The sequence below is a fragment of the Mastigoproctus giganteus genome, chromosome 11, assembly GCF_048544385.1.
Source record: "Mastigoproctus giganteus isolate SK-2022 chromosome 11, ASM4854438v1, whole genome shotgun sequence".
Classification (NCBI taxonomy): domain Eukaryota; kingdom Metazoa; phylum Arthropoda; class Arachnida; order Uropygi; family Thelyphonidae; genus Mastigoproctus; species Mastigoproctus giganteus.
Genome location: NC_143585.1, coordinates 81279213 through 81300254, shown reverse-complemented (window position 1 = coordinate 81300254; position 21042 = coordinate 81279213). Strand labels below are relative to the sequence as shown.

Sequence of the window (21042 nt, the reverse complement as noted above, 5' to 3'; positions counted from 1 at the left end):
CTTGAACAATATTTCTTAATAGGTATGAAACTTTTAGGAGCATCTACGATTAATTCCTTGAATGCTTCCCACTTAGAATTTACTGTTGGTAACATTGTCAGTTGATCCCACTGTACAGAATTTAAAAACTGTCTGAGATCACTGTACTCACCTTTACGGAAGCAAAAACCCTTTCCTTTACTCATAATGGTAATTAAATCTTTAAGTAAATCCCACATCAGTACACTGTGATCACTGCCACCTAGTGGTTCCTTTATCTGCAAATTCTTAATATACGAATGATCACTGCTGATAACCAGATCAAGAGTATTACTCTCTCTCTGGTTGCCTCTCGAACATGCTGCTGCAGACAACAATCATCCAATAAATCCACAAAAGTCTGACTAGTGTGTGAGGGACCAACCCACAAGTTCTAGTCAATATCTGGGAAGTTAAAATCCCCCATTATAAGACATTCTGATTTACTAGCCCACTCTATTTCTCTGTATAATTGTTCATTGTACTCATTCGAGTCATTAGGCCTATAACAAACTCCTAACCTTATTTTTGCTTTCGCAGTGCTTATTTCACTTCAAACTGACTCAACAGAGCACTGTTCATCTATATCAACTGGGTGCATTTCTTTTGATTTTATGTTTTTTTTAATTAACAGCATAACACCTCCTCCCTTCCTATCCTGTCTATCCTTTCTGTAGACGTTGTACTCCCCAAATTCCAGTTCTGCATTCCTTGTATCTGCATGACACCACGTCTCTGCTATCCCAACAATATCTGCCTTTGATGTCTTGACCAACACTTCGAATTCATCAAATTTATTTACTATACTTCTAGCATTGGTATACATGCAAGCATTCATGCACCTATTCCTATTCCATCTAACACATCCCATATACCCACCTATTTCACGATGACTGCCATCCGTCCCTGAACCCCCCCTCGCTCCAGGTCACTACTTATTCTAATAGAAGTTGTGCAAGAATCACCTTCACCTCTGCCTACAGCTACTGTAAACTATTAGTCCTTGTATCCCCCCAAGCTAGCAGTTTTCAGACCCACCTAACACTACTTCGATAGCATCAGCAAATATTCTTGCACCCTTTCTATTTAAGCGTATCCCATCCCTGTAGAAGCAGTCTCTCCTGTTAACAAGTACAGACCAGGCTGAAAAAAGTTCTAACCTCCTTGAGCCTTGCACAATCTTTCCAGGGCCGAATTTATCGACAAGGCTCTCATCATATACTCCCTCCTATCGTGTCTGGGCAGAATTGCAGACACTTTCAAATTCAACCCTAATTCACGGCTTTTGTTCAACAGTGACCTGTACTTCTTAAGTAATTCTGCCGGTCTCCTATTCTTAATATCATTAGTGCCAACGTGTACAACTATATAACCTTTTGCGCCCTTAAAAGATGATATCCGCTCTACAACGTCATCAACCTTTGCCCCTGGCAGACATACCCTGGTCCTGTTCCACCTATCCTTTTTACAAAGCATGTTCCCCATTTCCCTGACAATAGAGTCACCAACAACTACTAGTTCCTGTGGGACCAGCGCATTCTGCCTTGGGGGTTGCCACTGTGTCGCACGATGACCAAGTGCAAGCTCTGGTGTTGATGTGGGCAGCTGAAAGCTTGATGGGCCCCTCAATTTAGATCCTTCGAGGGCATCCACCCTGTACTTCAAGCTCTCATATAGGCCCATAACAACGCTGAGTTGTCACCTGATTTCCTTACACTCCTTACATCACGCGCACACACACACGCACGCACGCACGTGCGCGCACGCGCACACACACACACACACACACACACACACACACACACAAATACATCCCCCATGGCAATATCATGTTCTGTTCCAGAGAGTTTGGCAAACATTTCACAAGTTGCACATTTTTTTAGGCTTTGATGCGTTGGAGAATCGCTCCCCCCCTCAGTTCTCCCCCGAGTCACAGCACTCCTACCACTTTGTGCCAGTTACTTTGCTGCTCTAGTCTGGGGCATGATATTTTAAATTAATAAGATCAATAAATTTAATTAATTAAATGTCAATACTACGCTATCTAATAGAAACACTGATGCGTATTACGCTATATAATTATACGTTAGAGCTACCTAGTTAACACAATTAAAAATTTGAATTCCCTATAACGGTTTTACGTATATTAAGTAGTAATCTATAAAAACTCTTTATCTAAATTAAAAATAACCAGCGTAACTATAACTATAAGACTACGTATAAAGTACAATATAAAATAACAATTAGGTAAATAAAAAGGCAAACACTTATCGCTTTTTCAGAGCCTGTAATTCACAGCTGTAATTTTTAAAGAGATGCAGAATTGAAGTGGGATCAGCTTTGTCACTTGAATTCCACACTTCAAAAGGCTTATTACAAGGTTGTTGCATGTCACCAACACTTTTCAAAATTTATATTGACATCTGCCTAAGATCCTGGTCAAAAAAATGCAATAAAATGGGATTGCCGATTAATAAGAATACCTATATTCACAATTTACTTTTTGCAGATGATCAGGTGGTGATAGCACAAAACTTAGAAGATGCAAAGTATGCATGTTGTCAATTGTTTGAGGAATATAAACAACAGGGTCTAAAAATCAATTTTAGAAAGACTGAAATGTTGTCTTCAGGACCAGGACATGTTCTAAATATTGCAGGTTTTAAAATCAAACAAGTCGATAAATTCAAATATTTGGGATCAATCTTACAAAGTGATGGATCATCCCAAGCAGAGATCAATAAGAGAATTGCAGACGGCAGAAAAGCTATCGGCATGTTAAACTCTGTTCTGTGGAGCAAAAATATCCTAAATAAAACAAAGAAACATATTTCAAATGATTGTACAAAGTCTTCTATTGTATGGAGCAGAAACCTTGACATTGAATAGGCGAGTGGAAAACAAATTGCTCTCCACAGAAATGGATTTTTGGAGATGCTCAGCAGGAACTTCTAGAAGAGACAGAAAATGGAATGAAGGCATAAGGGAAAAAAATGGAAGTGAAAAAGACTATTATTGACACCATCAAAGAAAGGCATCTAACACGGTATGGACATGTAAAATGGATGCAAGAAAACAGATATCCAAAGGCTATCCTGGAATGGATACCTCCTGGAAGAAGGAGAAGAGGAAGACCTAGGAGGACATGGATGGATGGAGTACAGGAGTGCATGACAGCCCGAGGCTTAACCGACCAAGACACCCAGAACCGCACTTTATGGCGGGAAAAAATTCCTAACAAGAAATAACTTGTAGGCTGAGGAAACCCATTGTAAATGGAAACACTCCTCTTGAATGAATGAAATAAATTAATTCCACAATTTTATGCCCACTATTTAAAAAGAAATGGTCAATAAATTTCATTTATAAATCAAAAATAGGGTGTCTGCATAATATAAAAAAATATATAAATATATATCCCCCCCCATAGCATTTCAGCTTACTATTTATTTTTGTAGGAGGGTATTTCCATACCTTATAAAGTAAAGTTTTAAAAAATCTGCAGAAATCAGGATGAGAAAACAAAACAAATTATATGATACAGATCAAAATTATAAGAAATTACTTCTTATAATTTTATGGTATAAAATTAGTATAAGTTATTAGTTTTTCAATAGGAAAAGTGCATTTTGGTGCTAGAGTAAACCACACCTTGTACACCTGCTAACAGATTAAACAACCTTTGATCTCTACAAAGTTCTTTAGTAATAACTGGCCGAATTCTTTATATCATTTCTTTCCTTTCTTTTCAATTAATGGGAAAAAATTTTAACCATGTAAGATTGAAACTTTATTAAGTACACCTAACCTTTTCAAGAAATGGAATGCGTCTTCAGTAACAGCAACACATGTTTTTACCATGAGATATAAAAAAGAAGATGGACAAATATAAGGATGCTGGATTTTCTGTAGTCAGAGGCTTTCGGCACAAACCTTTTTAGTATAGACATTTTGATATAATGGAAGTGACATATTGCAATTGTTTTGATCAATATCAATAATTGGTTAGGTCGACCACATTAAGCATTACGTTCTGATGGTTGTGAACAATTCTGAATTAATTAGTGGATTGTTGCTCTGTCTTATTGTAATTGTGACCTTTTAAGGTATGTTGAAACTCCAAAGAAGCTCATTCTTCCAACTCAGTAATGAGTTTAATGAACAGAATGTTAAGCAATTAGAAATCCTCAATTTAAAAATGTTTCCCATAGGCAGAGTAAAATATTTATAAATTCTGAAATAATACTTGAAAATTATCTTATTTCATTTATATTTGTGTAGTTAATATTTCATACCCTTAGGTCATCTTCCCTTCTAAGAAATTTTCCCTCGTAAGAAGTTCTAAACCTCCACTCCCTTGTAAACACCTCTTATCTGGGTTCTACTGTATATGTCTTCTTTGTGCATTACATTCATCAACCAAATATGATAGTTAAATTTACAAAATCTAACTTATAAGGTAATTTAAATTTACACTACTAACAACAAGTCTGCTCATGGAAATGTAATACTATGCAACAGAAATGGTGACCAGATAAATGCACAAATGAAAAAAGCCCACACAAAAATTCCGCATGGAAAAACCCTACTGTCATAAATGCTCACATGAAAAATACCCACACAGAAAATTGCTCACACGGATAAATGCTCACATAGAAAAATTCTCACATGGAAGGATGCTCACATTATTTTTAATTTACAAAAAACAAATTATTTCATATTTAAACGCAACAAAATGTTGAATTTATATATTTTATTTCTACTTCTTTTTGATGTATTTTAATATAATATTTGATATAAAACTTTTGATTTTAATATAAAATAGAATATTTGGATGTAAACGTTTGTAAGGAAAATTATAGGAAATAAAATGCTCTGGTTTTATTGCAACTAAAGCCTTTTATTTTATTTTAAAAATAAATTATTTTTTCTCTGTCTTACAAAGTGAACAGTCAACACTTTTTTGGTTTTTTATCAACAAACAACTAATTCAGACATATTTCAGTGATTCATTTATTTGTCAAGGATTTGAATAGAATTTTCATTACTGTAAGTTAGCCAATCTCTGCAAGTATTTCAGTTTGTCTTCTACCTACTCAAAAGTGATAACCAAGTCATGCAGTGCATCATATCTTCTCTTTTTCACCTCTAGATGGACCTGCCTGTGCATTAGCCAGTGTCAATCTTTAGCAAGCCAGGTCCCTCTTCAGTCCATCAAACAAACACCACACACTGGGATGACTGCAGTGGAATAGGGAATTAAGTGCATTGTGAAATCCAGCAGTTTGCAGTTTTAGGCGACCGTTCAAGAGCTGCATCATGATGATTCCATATTCTTATTGGAAACTGGGGATCTCTACATGCTGCACCCTCAATATATGTGGCAAAGAAGTACATGAGCACTTCATTATAGCTATCTTTGTCTGAAAATGTGGTGGCAAGCTCATCAAGGACACTCCTCACACCATGGACTGAGACAAAGGTTAATGCAGCAAGAGACTTCAGCTTGAGTTTTATATTTATATCAGTTTCAAATTCAGGCTTCAAGCTAACATTGCTGAGTTTCCTGATGAGACTGACACAGAAGGAAATAGCACCCTTTGACCTCTGTGTGTGGAAAGGCAATCATCATTGCATTCATGCAAGCCTTCTCAAAATCCACTAAAACTTTTTGAGGCACCAAATTTTGAACCAACAGCTTCATGATTTCAAACATTCTATTATAAGTATCCAAGTTCTTTTTCTGTAACAAAATGTAAATACATTACAGATATGAGTTACCCACCTTGGCATGCCATGTATACAGTTGGTAAAACATGTTTGGAACTTTATCAGAGGTGCCATCTCCATAAATTGTATCTTTGTTTAATTCAACCAAGAGTTCTTTATCATCTAAAACCAGAATAGAATTCTGTCTGGATCACTGACACCTGAATCATGAAGTATAAGTTGACAGTACTTCTCAGGAATGTCAAAATTTATTGTTGTTGGATTAGGCAAATGACCATCTTTTCTGTGATTGAGAAGATTTCTCACAAGGGTTGATTGTTTGGGCATATGGGCTAGTACATCATTACTCAACTCTGAAAACATATTCCCATCAGATTGCGAGGAGGAGGAGAACTAACTGTTCTCGTGTATTGCCTCATTTTGCTTCTGGCAACGTTGGCTTGTGCTTTTTGAGGACAGGAATCACGACAATGTGTTCAGTTGGTTGTTGTACTATGTTACCATCTTTTGCCTTCATAACTGAATGACAATTAAGGGTGCTGGAGGAAGAGATCCTCAGTTTCCAATAAGCATATGAAATCATCATGATGCAGCTCTTGAACTGTCGCCTAAAACTACAAACTGCTGTGAGGGATTTCACAATGTACTTAATTCCCTATTCCACTGAAGTCATTCCAGTGTGTGGTTTTTGTTTGATGGACTGAAGAGGGACCTGGCTTGCCAAAGATTGACCCTGGCTAATGCACAGGCAGGTCTGTCTAGAGGTGAAAAAGAGAAGATATGATGCACTGATGACTTGGTTATCACTTCTGTGCAGGAATATGAGTAGGTAGAAGATAAACTGAAATAGTTGCAGAGATTGGCTAACTTACAGTAATGAAAATTCCATTCAAATCCTTGACAAATAAATGAATCACTGAAATATGTCTGAATTAGTTGTTTGTTGATAAAAAACCAAAAAGTGTTGACTGTTCACTTTGTAAGACAGAGAAAAAATAATTTATTTTTATAAATAAAATAAAAGGCTTTAGTTTCAATAAAATCAGAGCATTTTATTTCCTGTAATTTCCCTTACAAACATTTACATCCAAATATTCTTCTTTATATTAAAATCAAAAGTTTTATATCAAAAGTTATATTAAAATACATCATATAGAAGTAGAAATAAAATATATAAATTCAACATTTTGTTGCATTTTGAAATATGAATAATTTGTTTTTTGTAAACTAAAAATAATGTGATAATTTTTCCGTGTGAGCATTTATGACAGTGGAGTTTTTTCTGTGCGGAATTTTAATGTGGGCTTTTGTCAGGGAACCAACATAAATTAGTTATATTATGAAGTATTATGTAAATTCAATATATTTGATGATTTTCAATAATGTTCTAATAAACAGTCTTTTCCTACAACTAATAAGTTGCCACTAATCGTTCCCAGTCTTCATGTTTAATTAAACAAAATATACTAACCTTTCTATCACTATTCCACTTTAATAGAACATCCCAAGCTTCTTCTGTTCCTCCATCACTAAATAGCATGATAACTTGATTGCAGCCTGCACCAGCCCATGATGTTTTATTTAAACGAAACTATAAAAATAGTTATTTTGTTTCTATTAAATTAATTTTGAATTATATTCAAAAACAAAAAAAACTATATATTCTGACAAAAGTAAATAAATAAATAAATAAATTTATTTATACACCAAGACAGCCACACAGAGTCAGAGGAGTTTATAAAACAGAAACTATATTTTGTGGTATTGAACATTCAAAAATGTAGCAGCATATCTATGTACTTGCAAATTGACCACTAGATCCCAGTAATAACTACTATAGAAGGAAGAATCCATGATAGGGCTTTTATTATACTTTATTTAATTAAATTGCATCTGACACTAGAAAACTGTAATCTTTACTCATCATTTAAAACAAAATTTAAGGAAATGCAAATTCATTGTAAGGTAACAACTATTAAAGTTTACTACTAAAAACATTGTTGATGAAAAGAAAACAAAATGCTATCTAAGAAAAAGTTTTTTTTTTCTAGTAACCTCAAACATGAAAGGTAAATAGAACCAACAGTACTCTGGTAATATATATATGGGTTGATGGTTGAAAGGACAAAAGAAATTTGTTTCAAAAGATATATAAGGTTATTCCAGTGAACAGAAGTAGAAGGAATGAATGAAAAACTAGATGCTCGCTAGTTTTATTTATTTATAAGTACCCATTCTGCAATAAAAATTAGTTATTTAATTCACTGGTCTTGACAAGATATGTTACATTAAAAACTGAATTAATTAAATGAATACTAATAAACTTAATGAACACAAATTCAAATATTTCAGGACACGTTTCTCCTAGTCACACTGCTAACTTCACCAGTGGAATACTAAAAAGCATTTATTACTTGTACAAAGGTAAATACTTATAAAAGCATTTATTACTTGTACAAAGGTAAATAGTACATAAACATCCATTTGTTACAAGTGAAAGGTACAGTGACTACTTCCAATCTCATATACCTTGGACAGCATAAGGCTAGAGAGCTTACACTATATAATCAAAACACCATTACAACCATTTACACATGGCTCAGCCATATATTTGAATGAACAAATTATAAAGGCTTCAATACAATACAACTAAATAACATAAAACAACAAGAGACAAATTGCTTTAGTTAATGTAGAGTATGTACAAGAAGAGGGCAGATACGTTGCAATGACAGTACTATGAAAAATTCTCATAATGCAGTTAAGAACCATATAAAATAAAATTAATAAATTCTTTCTATATACAATTGCATATAACACAGAGGGATCAATTTCATATCTGTTTATTACTGTCAAGGAAAGTCTATTTTCACATTATAAATGGACACTGCTCTTCTTGAGCTAATGTTATTAATGGATTCCCAGCTTGGTACAATATTGATGAAGACATATCGAGCTTATTATCTAAATTTGCCGATGATAAAAAGGTGGGCAGGATGAATGATGACAAGAATCAAGGCACACTGCGGCAACAAGACCTAGTATTAGTATTATCAATGGCCACATGGTGCAAGGAAGCCAATGGCTTATGCTGCACAAGCCAAAAAAAAAAAATTATAATAATGAATAAAAAAAAAAATAATAAGAAGAAGAAGAAAATTTTAAAAAATAAATAATTAATAAAAGAAAAGGAAATAGACAACCTATGTTCTCTCATCTGACGTGGGGTATCAGCAAGATGGCTGAAATGTCACCATAATGTATAGTGGTTTAGGTGATTAGCTTAATAAACTATATTATTAATTTCATGCAGTATATGAGTGGTATTAAATATAGCAATAATCATTTTCTCAATATTTTCTAGCATTATTGTTTTAAGGTTCGAGTAGTTCTTTGGTATGTAAAATCTTCACGTCGTGATTTGAGTAAACCAACAAAATCAACCTTCTAAACATTATCCAAGCTAACCCCTTTGGCAATCTTCACTGTTTTTTTTTTTGCACAGCCTGCATTGGCTTTCTCATTCCAATGTAGTTTCTGAATTCAATCATACCATAGTTTTCTCCAAACTCAATTCAAATCTGATTGACTTAACTTCCTTTTATGAATATTTTAAAAGAGTGTTTTAAAGTGAAATTAATAAATGAATTAACAAACATAGAATAAGTAAAACAGTATATGCAATACCATCAGCTTAATAAGTGGCACTTCAATTTGGTAGTAAATGTTGCAATTATTTATTTTTAATCAACTTGGTGCACTGATATTTGGCAGAGTATTCTTGAATGCTATTAAAAATGATTTTTTTCAGGTGTCTTTATAATTAAAATGTTGAGCGAAATGTAATTAAGTAAGGTATACCCTGTACAGCATTTGGAAAGCATTAATCCCATAATAACAACATTTGAGTAGTACCAAACTCAAGTAGTTGAGAATGAAAATGGCTGTAGGACTAATTATACAGTCCAATATGAAATTCTCTGAACAGTGCATACAGGCTTATAGGACAGCTCATAGAGTTCTGTCAATGAATTTTTCCAGCAGCGACAAAGGTGATAATCGCATTGTATAAGGCAAGTGTTAGATCTGTTGGAAAGGATGTGTAAAAGAATAACAGGATACTCATTCAGTTTGTCGTCTACTTGAGCAGGATCACCAATAGTCGAACAATTTATGTTAAGTGGACCAATCTGATTCATCCCCTTCCTTCTAGAGTTTACATAAGTAAACTCTTTGCTGTTTTTCTTTGCATCCTTTGCCAAAGATTTCTCGTAATCTGCCTTCACCTGCCTAACCTCCTTTGTGAATTGATTACAGACTAGCTTATGTCTGCCATAGGCTTCTGTGTCACTTGATAATTTATATGCATCCCATGCATTTTTCTTTTCTGCTACTAGCCTCATTAATTCAAATGACATCCGATCATTTAGGCCTGAACCTTCAACACTATTTCTTGGTTGGTATGAAAATCCTAGTAGCCTCCGAGATTGAGTCCCTGAATGCTTTCCATTTAGAATTCACCATTGGTAACATCATCAATTGATCCCACTGTACAGAATTTAAAAACTATCTGACACCACTGTAGTCACCTTTATGAAAACAAAAACCCTTCTCTTTACCCTTGATGGTAGTTACATCTTTAAGTAAATGCTTTTCTTCATGCATTAAGAATCTACAGATAAAGGAAACACTAGGTGGCAGTGATCACAGTGTGCTGAAGTGGGATTTACTCAAAGAGGTAACTACCATCAGGGGTGAAGGGTAGGGTTTTTGCTTTTGTAAAGGAGACTATGGTGGTCTGAGTCAGTATTTAAATTCTATACAGTGGGACCAACTGATGTTACCAACAGCAAATTCAACATGGGAAGCATTCAAAGAATTAATCTTGGAAGCTACTAGGCTTTACATACCAACTAAGAGATATTGTTCAAGGTTTAGGCCTAAATGGTCAGATGAACTTATGAGACATATGGCAGAGAAGAAATATGCATGGGATACATATAAATTAATGGGTGACATGGAAGCTTATGATTTTTTTTTTTTTTATGTAAACCCCAAACACGAGAGGTATTAGAACCTATAGTACTTAGTACCATGCTTGGGTTGGAGGTTGAGAAGACGAAAGAAGATGTTTGTTGACATTGGACTTCAACTACTGTAGACTGTAATTTTCAGGAAATACATATGAAGGATGGTTGTTCCAGAAAATGGCAGCTGAATAAATATATAAGGAAGATGAAAAGCTGGTTCTGTGAGTTTGAAGTTGGACAGTAAATGGATGTTGGCTGGTGGCAGCACATGTTCGGACTGTCTTGAAAGAGAGAGCGGGAATTATAGAAGCCAATTCAGAAGAACAGTACCCATGGAAGTATCTGTAGAAGAAGCATGCAACAGAAACAGTACGTCAATGAGACAGCAAGTGGAGAGACTCTGTTAGAGATGAATCATTAATTAACCTAACTGCCCTCTTCTGAATGGAATCAAGAAGCCTGAGAGAGGTTTTGGGGGCACCACCCCAGATGTGGGAACAATATTCCATGGCAGGGCAGATTTGCGATTTATACAGAGTGAGCAGCTGTTTGGAAGAAAAGTAACGCCGAGAGCGAAAGAGAAAACCAAGTTTTTTAGATGCAGTGGAAGCAATATTTGTAATCTGCTTGTACCAAGAGAGATTAGAAGTCAGGGTAATCCCCAAAACAGATATATCATTTTGCCTAGAAATCGGAGTGCCACTAAAGATAAGCATAGGAGCAGAAGAATCCTTTTTGCGAGATATAAGACATGACTGAGTTTTAGAAGGATTGAAATCAACTAAGTTGTCTTTGCCCCACTGGAGAATTACCTGAAGATTGGCATTTAAGGAATTGGTAGCAGATTTTCGAGAAGTTGAAGCTGATTGAGCAGGACAAGGTTTTGCAAAATAGAAAGTGGAATGCAATTTGCTATCATCGGCAAAACTATGGATAGGATTTCCAGTCAATAGAAGAAGGTCATTAATATACAAGAGGAAAAGAGTGGGAGAAAGAACTGAACCTTGGGGGACACCGGCAATAGTGGAGAAGTTAGAAGACAGAGAGCCATCTACCATCACCCTCAGTGAGCAATCAGAGAGAAAACTGGATAACCAATTACTAAAAACAGTTGGCAAACCATAAGATGGAAGCTTGTTTAGAAGACCTTTATGCCAAACACAATCGAAAGCCTTTGAGATGTCAAGAGCAACTACTTTTGTTTCACCGAACCTTTCCATTGAATTAGTCCATGTTGTTATGTTGTTTGTTATTTTGGAGCATTAGCAACTAAGGACATATTGCTCGGGGAATATGCGGTGATCATTCCCTGACTTTTCCGCATCCTCCATATTTGGTGGTGAGGGGCTCGAACCCCGGTCTAATTAAGAAGCGTGTGCTACGCACTGCTGCTCCTTCCCACCTGGCTACGGAGGCGCCTCAATTAGTCCATAAATGGGTAACATAAGCCAGAATATCACCAGTGGATCGACACTGATGGAATCCATACTGGCGATCGTTGATCAGAAGGAAGGTTTCTAGGTAGTTTTGAGTTGGCGATTAATTGATTTCTCCATTACTTTAGAAAGAGTAGAAGTAATTGCAATGGGACGATAATTGGATGGGAGGGATTTGTCAACCTTTTTAGGAACTGGCTGGATATGAGCAAATTTCCAAGAAGAAGGAAAAACACCTTTGGAATAAGAAAGTGAAAAAAAGGTGGCAAAGAATAGGAGTAAGTTCAGGAGCACAGGTTTTGAGAACAAGTGGAGAAATATCATCGGGACCTGGAGCCTTCTTAGCATCGAGATTCGTCAAAATCCTTCTGGCATCCTTTTGACGGAAGACCACAGGAGGCATTGAATGGAATGTGTTGGGAATGGTGGGAGGTGTTTTGCCAAGATCATTATACACGAGTTGGAAGAAAAATGGGATGCTAGCAGGTCAACTTTATCCTTGGCTGAAGTGACAACAGAACCATCTGGTTTGGACAGAGGTGGGAGCAGAGATGGGCAAAAGTGCCGGCCAAAAGCTTTGGCAAGAGACCAGAATGCTCAGCTACCATTAGGGCAAGAAGCAAGTTTTCTACTATTAGCCTGTTAAAACTCTAGTTTGGACTGATTGATAACTGCTTTACAATTATTGCGAGCTTTGGTGTAGGCAGAAAATGAAACTGAAGAATTAGAAACAAGCCAATTATGATATGCAACATTCTTCTCTTGAACAGACTTAGCACATTTATTGGAAAACCAAGGTTTAGATAAAGGATGAGATTTTAAAGTGGAGTGTGGGATAAAGGATTCCATTCCTGCAAGAATAATTTCACTGACACGATCTGAGCAAACGTTAACAACAGAAGTTTTGAAACAGAAATCTGACCAAGGAAATGAGGAAAAGAAGTCTTGCAGGTCATCCCATTTTGCATTCTTGTAATGCCAAACAACATGAGGTCCGGAGAAGCCATGAGATAAAGGTTCCATTGGAGAAGAGGCAATCACCAAGTTGTGATCTGAAGTGCCTAAAGGACCTCTCACTTCGACCGTGTACTTAGAAGGGTTGTTTGTGAGAAAAAGATCAAGCGTATTGGCTGTATGATTAGGATTGTCCAGTATTCTTGTAGGTAAATGAACAATCTGTGCTAGGTCATCGGTAATTGCAAAAACCTGAGCATCTCGACCTGCTGGGTCGGTGTGACTAGAAAACGGAAGCCAGCTGGAGTTGTGAACATTAAAATCACCAAGGAAAATTACCTCACTGTTAGGAAAGTTGGACTGGAGAAAGTCAAGTTGCAAAGAGAGGAAGTCAAAGAGCTCCAAGTGATTAGTGGAGTTGGAAGAATGGTAGAGACAACAGATGAATTTGACACAATGAGGTAGAGAGATTTTAAGCCAGAGAAGATCAAAGAGAGGAGATTCCAAATTGCCAAGTCTCTCACAGGGAATATCAGAACAGACATATGCACAAGTACCACCTTTGAGGCGTAAGGAATCATACAGCGAATAATTTGGGCATCTGAGATGAGCAATAGTTGAATCAACCGATAACTGAGATTCTGTCAGAAAAAGGACATGGGGTTTGGCAGACTGCAAGTGGAAATGGACATCGTTGAGGTTAGAACTGAGACCACGTATATTTGTGAAATGAATTAGGAAGTGCATGGGAGGTTTATATCTTTTTGCAGATAAGCTTACTCTATTAATTTGATAATTCATGGTGTATTCAATAGTAAGAAAAAGTGGATGGGACATGCTGTATGAAGTAATTTAATTTTGGGATATGGTGTACACATGGTAAGAATATACCCAGATCCTTGACATAATGTGGCCTCGACAATGCTCCCCGCATACACACTACTCGGACTCCCTCCAGTCACTATCTGGCAGAGTAGGGGTAGCAAGATTACACACTAGCTGATCCGGAAGTCTCCTATAGAGTTATCAATAGGTTCGGTCCGGTGTAGTAAATAGTGGCCGGCCTGCCAACACCGTTTTAGAGCTATATCCTCGAAATGTAAGGAATATTGGATCTTGCCACGATGTTCATCATAACCTCAAAAGTCATCAATCATACTGCATGATGGAAGAGATAGGGAAGGGTTGGTGAAAGAAAAAACAGTCACAAAGGAGATTATGCAGGCAAAGGCAGATTATGAGAAATCCTTGGCAAAGGATGCAAAGAAAAACAACAAAGAGTTCTTTACTCTAGAAGGAAAGGGATGAATCAGATAGGTCCACTGGATATTGATGGTTCAACTGTTGATGATCCTGCTCAGGTGGCTAACAAACTAAATCAGTATTTTGCATCTACATTCACCCATGAGGGGTTATTCAGGGAGGAGAATGCCAGAGGTGAGTTAAACTCTGGTAGTGAGCTAGATGATTTTGTAATAACTGAGAGGAAAGTGGAGGAGAAACTGTTGAAGGTAAACAAAAAAAGGAACCCGGGGTGGATGGGATCTATCCAGTTATATTAAAGAAGGCAGCAAAGTCAGTAAGCAAACCCTTAGCCATAATTATGAGAGCTTCTTTGGACTCAGGGGAGGTACCCATGGACTGGAGATGTGCAATTGTGACCCCGATTCACAAAGGAGGATCAAAGAGCAACACAAGTAATTATAGACCTGTTAGTTCAACTTCTGTTCCAGGAAAATTAATGGAGGCACTGATTAAAGAAACACTGCAGGATCATCTAGACAAGACTTCAGTTATAGATCGGACACAGCATGGTTTTGTTAAGGGAAAGTCTTGCCTGACCAATTTGATTGGATACTATGATGTGGTCACAAAGGAACTGGATGCAGGGAATAACTTTGATATAATATATTTGGATCTTAGAAAGGCTTTTGATACTGTTGCGCAGGGAAGACTGCTGCACAAATTGGAGCAGTGTGGCATTGGAAGCAAATTGCTGCAATGGATTAAGGGATGGTTGAGTGGGAGAAGACAGAGAGTGGTAATCAATGGACACTGCTCATCGTGGACTAATGTTATTAGTGGATTCCCTCAGGGTTCAGTGTTGGGTCCATTGTTTTCTGTATTTATAAATGATATTGATGATGGTATATCAAACTTAATGTCCAAGTTTGCAGATGATACAAAGGTTGGCAGTGTTGTTAAGGACACTAATGACAGTACGCTGCTGCAACAGGATCTAGAAAAGTTGAGCAAATGGGCTGAGAGGTGAAAATGAAGTTTAAAATTGACAAGTGTAAAGTACTACATATGGGAAGCAGTAACCTTAGAGTGACGTATCAACTCTGTGGTACTGCACTAACAATGGTAGAGAATGAAAAGGACCTGGGGGTAATTGTGCAGGCAGATATGAAGTTTTCTCAGGAGTGCAGATGGTCTGCAAGAGTAGCTCATAGTGTCTTGTCAATGATATACAGGAAACTTTCTAGCAGGTATAAGGAGGTGATTATCCCCTTGTATACAGCAATGGACAGGCCATACCTTGAGTACTGTATACAGGTTTGGAGGGCTCATTTTAAGAAGGATGTAGAGCTGTTGGAACGAGTACAGAGAAGGGCAACAAGATTAGTGAATGGAACAAAGGGTTGCTCTTACGAATAAATGCTTAAATTTTGCAAATTACAGTGTCTGGAGACTAGGCACCTGCGTGGTGATCTGATAGAGGTGTATAAATCCTTGAATGGTTTGAGCATGCTCAATGCTAATGGGATTCTTCCTCTTGTTGTTGTTGTTATTTGGTTTTTAGGAACATTAGCAACTAAGGCCATATTGCTCCGGGAATATGCGGTGGTCATTTCCTGACCTTTCCGCATCCTCCGTATTTGGCGGTGACGGGCTCGAACCCCAGTCTAATCAAGAAGCGTGTGCTACGCACTGCTGCTCCTTCCCACCTGGCTATGGAGGTGCCGTTCTTCCTCTTACTCAGAATAATCACCTGAGAGGGCATAAATTCAAATTGAGGAAAGGCAGATGTACAATAGATGGGCGGAAGTTTGCTTTTAGTTGGTTGGTGGAACAGACTTCCATCCTTTGTTGTGGAAGTTGATAGCCTAAATAAATTTAAGGCTGAGCTGGACAGGTATTTGGAACGAATGGAGGGGTGAAATGGGAGAGGTTTTTTTTTTTTTTTTTGGCTGATGCTGCATAAGCTTGCTTTCTTGCATCATATGCCTCTACTAATGCTAATGCTAAATCACACATCAGTACACTGTGATCACTGTCACCTGGTTGTTCCTTTATCTGCAAATTCCTAATGCACGCGTCATCACTGCTGATAATCAGATTAAGAGTATTATCCTCTCTGGTTGCCCCTCGAACATGTTGCTGTAGAAAACAATGCCAAAAAAATCCACAAAAGGCTTGCTAGCGTGCGGGTGACCAACCCACAAGTTCCAGTCAATATCTAGAAAGTTAAAATCCCCCATTACGAGACATTCTATTTCTCTGCACAACTGTTTATTGCACTCATCAGAATCATTAGGCCTAAAACATACTCCTACTCTTATTTTCTCTTTTCCAGTGTTTAGGTCACACCAAACAGACTCAACATTGCACTGTCCACCATGTTAATTAGATGCACTTTGTTGGATTTTATGTGTTTCTTAACTAACAGCATAACCCCTCCTCCCTTCCTACCCTATCTCTCCTTTCTGTACACATTGTACTCCTCAAATTCCAATTCTGCACTGCTTATATCTGTGTGATGCCATGTCTCTGATATCCCAACAATATCTGCCTTTGATGTCTTGATCAGCACTTCACAAATTTTATTTACTATACTTCTAGCATTAGTGTACATGCAAGTACACATGCACTTGTTCTTATTCTTAGTTACTCAAACACAGCCCATGTATTTACTTGTTCCATGATGACTACCAGCAGCTCTTGAAATCCACAGCAACTTGCTCTCTAGGCTGTGCTCATTACAATAGAAGCAGTGCAAGAATCACCTTTGCCTCTGCCTGTGGCTACCATTAATCTTTTATTCTGTGAATCCCCCCCCCATCTAACAGTTTCCCGACCCATCTAAACACTGCCTCGATAGCATTAGCAAATATTCTTCCACCCTTTCTATTTAAGTGTACCCATCCGTGTAGAAGCAGTCTCTCCTGTTATCAAGCACAGACCATGCTGAAAAAAATTCTACCGCCATGGGCCTTGCACAATCTCTCCAGCGCCAAATTGATTGACAAGGCTCTCATCATATACTCCCTCCTATCATCTGAATACTTATACATTAAATATATATTTTGTATATTTATAAATGACATTAAACAATGTCATTTATAAATATACAAAACAACAGCGGGACCAAACCAAACCATGGGAGAACTCCACTAATAACATTAGTCCACAAAGAGCAGATCCATTGATTACCACTCTCTGTCATCTTCCTCTCAACCACCCTTTTATCCATTCTAGCCACTTGCTCTTAATGCCATACTGCTCCCTTGTACAGTAGTCTTCCATGTGCAACAGTATCAAAAGCTTTCCTGAAATCCAAATATATAACAAATTTATTTCTTGAATCCAGTTCTTTTGTGATTCCACAACATAGTATCCAATCAAATTTGTCAGACAATTCTTTCCCCTTAACAAACCCATGCTGTCTTAATTATTACTGTAGTCTCCTCTAGATGATCCTGCAATTCTTCTTTAACTAGTGATGCCATTATTTTTCCAGAATAGAACTTAAACTAACAGGTCTGTAATTACTTGTGTCATCCTTTGATCCCCCTTTGTGAATTGGGGATACATTTGCACATCTCTGGTCTGTGAGGACTTACCCTAAGTTCAAGAATGCTCTCATAATTATGGCTAAGGGGTTTGCTTATTTCCATTGCACTCTAATATAACTGGATAGATCCCATCCACCCCAGGTGCGTTTCTTATATTTAACTTCAACAATTTCTCCTCCACTTTGCTCTCAGTTATTACAAACTCATTAACTCCCTGTTAGAGTTTAATAAGCTTCTGTCCTTCACTTCCCTAAAGAATTCCACATGTATAAATATAGATGAAAAATACTCATTCAATTTGGCAGCTATCTGATCAGGATCATCAATAGTTGAACCATAGATATCAAGTGGACCAATCTGATTCATTCCCTTCCTTCTAGAGTTTGTATAAGTAAAGAAGTTCCTGCTGTTTTTCTTGGCATCTTTTCCCAAAGATTTCTCGTAATCTGCCTTCACTTGCCTAATCTTATATACTGATAATTTATATGCATCCATGCATTTTTCTTCTCTGCCATGAGCCTCATTAGTTCGTCTGACATCCACTTAGGCCTAAACATTGAACAGTATTTCTTAATCGGCATGAAAAGCCTAGTAGCTTCCATGATTAATTCCTTGACTGCTTCCCATTTAAAATTTGCTGTTGGCAACATCATCAGTTAGTCCCACTATATAGAATTTTGAAAGTATGAGACCACTCTAGTCACCTTTATGAAAGCAAAAACCCTTCCCTTTAGCCCTGATAGTAATTATATTATTATTATTATTATTAATAATAGCTATATGGTGCAAGGAAGCCTGAGGCTTATGCTGCACCAGCCAAAAAAAAATTTTCTGAATTAAGAAGTAGAAGGGAATCACCAAGAAAAAGAAGAATGATGATATCCAGCTCAGGACCCTGGGTGTGCCAAGACCATACTCACCAGATGTGAGCCCCTGATGTAAAAACTGGTACCTAGTAGTTCCTTTATCTGCAAATTCTTAATGCACGAATAATCGCTGCTGGTAACCAGATCAAGAGTGTTACTCTCTCTCTGCCTCTCGAACATCCTGCTGCAGAAAACAATCATCTAATAAATTCACAAAAGTCTTGCTAGTGTGCGAGTGACCAACCCACAAGTTCCAGTCAATATCTGGAAAGTTGAAATCCCCCATTATAATACAATCTGATTTACTGGCCCATTCTATATCTCTGTACGATTGTTCATCGTACTCATTAGGCCTAAAACACACACACACACACTCTCTCTCTCTCTCTCTCTCATTTTTGCTTTCCCAGTGCTTATGTCACACCAAAATGACTCAACATTGCACTGTTCATTTATGTCAACTGGATGCGCTTCCTTAGATTTTATGTATTTCCTAATTAACAGCATAACCCCTTCTCCCTTCCAATCCTGTCTGTCCTTTCTGTACATATTGTAATTCCCAATTCCAATTCTGCATTCCTTTTATCTGTGTGAGACACCACATGTCTGATATGCCAACAATAACTGCCTTTGATGTCTTGACCAGAACTTCAAATTCATCAAATTTATTTATTCCTAGCATTGGTGTACATGCACGTATATATGCACCTATTCTTATTCCTAGATACCCTAACACAGCCCATTTATTTATTTGTTTCATGATGACTCCCACCTGAAACCCCGAGCCCTCCAGGCCACTGCTCATTCTAATAGAAGCAGTGCAAGAATCACTTTCACCTCTGCCTGCGGCTACTATTAACCTTTTAGTCTGTGAATTCCCCACAAGCTAGCATTTTTCCGACCAACCTGACGCTGCCTCAATAGCATCAGCAAATACTCTTGCATCCCTTCTATTTAAGTGTATCCCATCCATGTAGAAGCAGTCTCTCCTGTTAATAAGCACAGACCACACAGAAAAATTCTACCCCATGAGCTTTGCACAATCTCTCCAGGGCCAAATTGATTAACAAGGCTCTCATCATGTACTCCTTCCTATCGTGTCTGGGCAGAATTGTAGACTCTTTCAAATGTAACCCTAACTCATGACTTTTTTTCAACATTGACCTGTACTTGTTAAGTAAATATGCAGATTTCCTACTCCTAATGTCATTAGTGCCAATGTGTACAACAATATCACCCTTTGTGCCCTTAAAAGATATCTGGTCTACAATGTCTACTTTTGCCTCTGAAAGACATACCCTGGTCTTATTACATCCGTTTTACACAATATAACAATATATTACCCATCGCTAATATCTTTTTAAATTGTATAGCATCACCTGAATAAGTGAATCTGTTTAAAAAATTTCCTGACATTGTCTTAGGAAAACAGAGAAAATATATAAACGTATGGTGAGTGTATATGATAATATATACACTCACCAAACATATAAATAAATGTTCTGCAAAGTTACAAACAACAGATCTTATTACTAAATAACCACGGAGAACAGACATTAATGGCACATAACAATGGCAAAATAATCAAGGAACAAGACAATAATGCTGATTTATCACGCATGAATAATGATTCTTATCATTTGTTAATTATACTTCAAATTATACATTTATCTCAGCATATAGTTCTACCACCAGAAGAATGAATTCAAGGCACAGTTTATTTTAGAAGTAAAATATTTTGTGAAATAGGAAAAGAAAGTGAATGCAGATTTACTATTTTAAAACACAGTAGTATTAACAAAATAAAAATAGGATAAACAATACTGAAAGCTTTGTAATAATGCTAACTTTAAATAACTGAAGATCACTAAAGATAGAAGTTAGTCTCCTTTACACTAATAAGTTATTATATCAAGAATTCCTTTGCTTGTAAAGTAGACTGTGTCTAGTGGTGACCCTGAATTCATTCTCATGGCAGTATGTCTATACTAATTACCTAAAGCCTTTTTTTTAATTTAAATAAATTTAATTTTAATATAAAATTAAAACAACTAAATCACACACCTTTTGGAATTCTTCGAAGGCAAATTCAAGTCCTAAAGACAAGCTCGCCATATTTCTATCTTTTACATTATCTATACCTCTAAAGAGAATCTGAAGAGGAGAGGAGGGAAAAAAAACCAAAGAGATTAACATCTTTTTAAAATTG

At 36.9% G+C, this 21042-nt stretch overlaps 1 protein-coding gene across 3 annotated transcripts in view; it reads right to left on the bottom strand.

Annotated features, from left to right (window-relative positions):
- The window catches only part of LOC150078191 (voltage-dependent calcium channel subunit alpha-2/delta-2-like), a 663667-nt gene that overhangs the window by 485236 nt on the left and 157389 nt on the right, over window positions 1-21042 (bottom strand). For all 3 annotated transcript variants that reach the window (XM_090384688.1, XM_090384689.1, XM_090384690.1), the window contains exons 9-10: window positions 20898-20987; window positions 7220-7339 (exon numbers count right to left, since the gene is read on the bottom strand). In XM_090384688.1, coding sequence (XP_090240814.1) covers window positions 7220-7339; window positions 20898-20987 — 210 coding nt within the window. The remainder of the gene's footprint in view (window positions 1-7219; window positions 7340-20897; window positions 20988-21042) is intronic.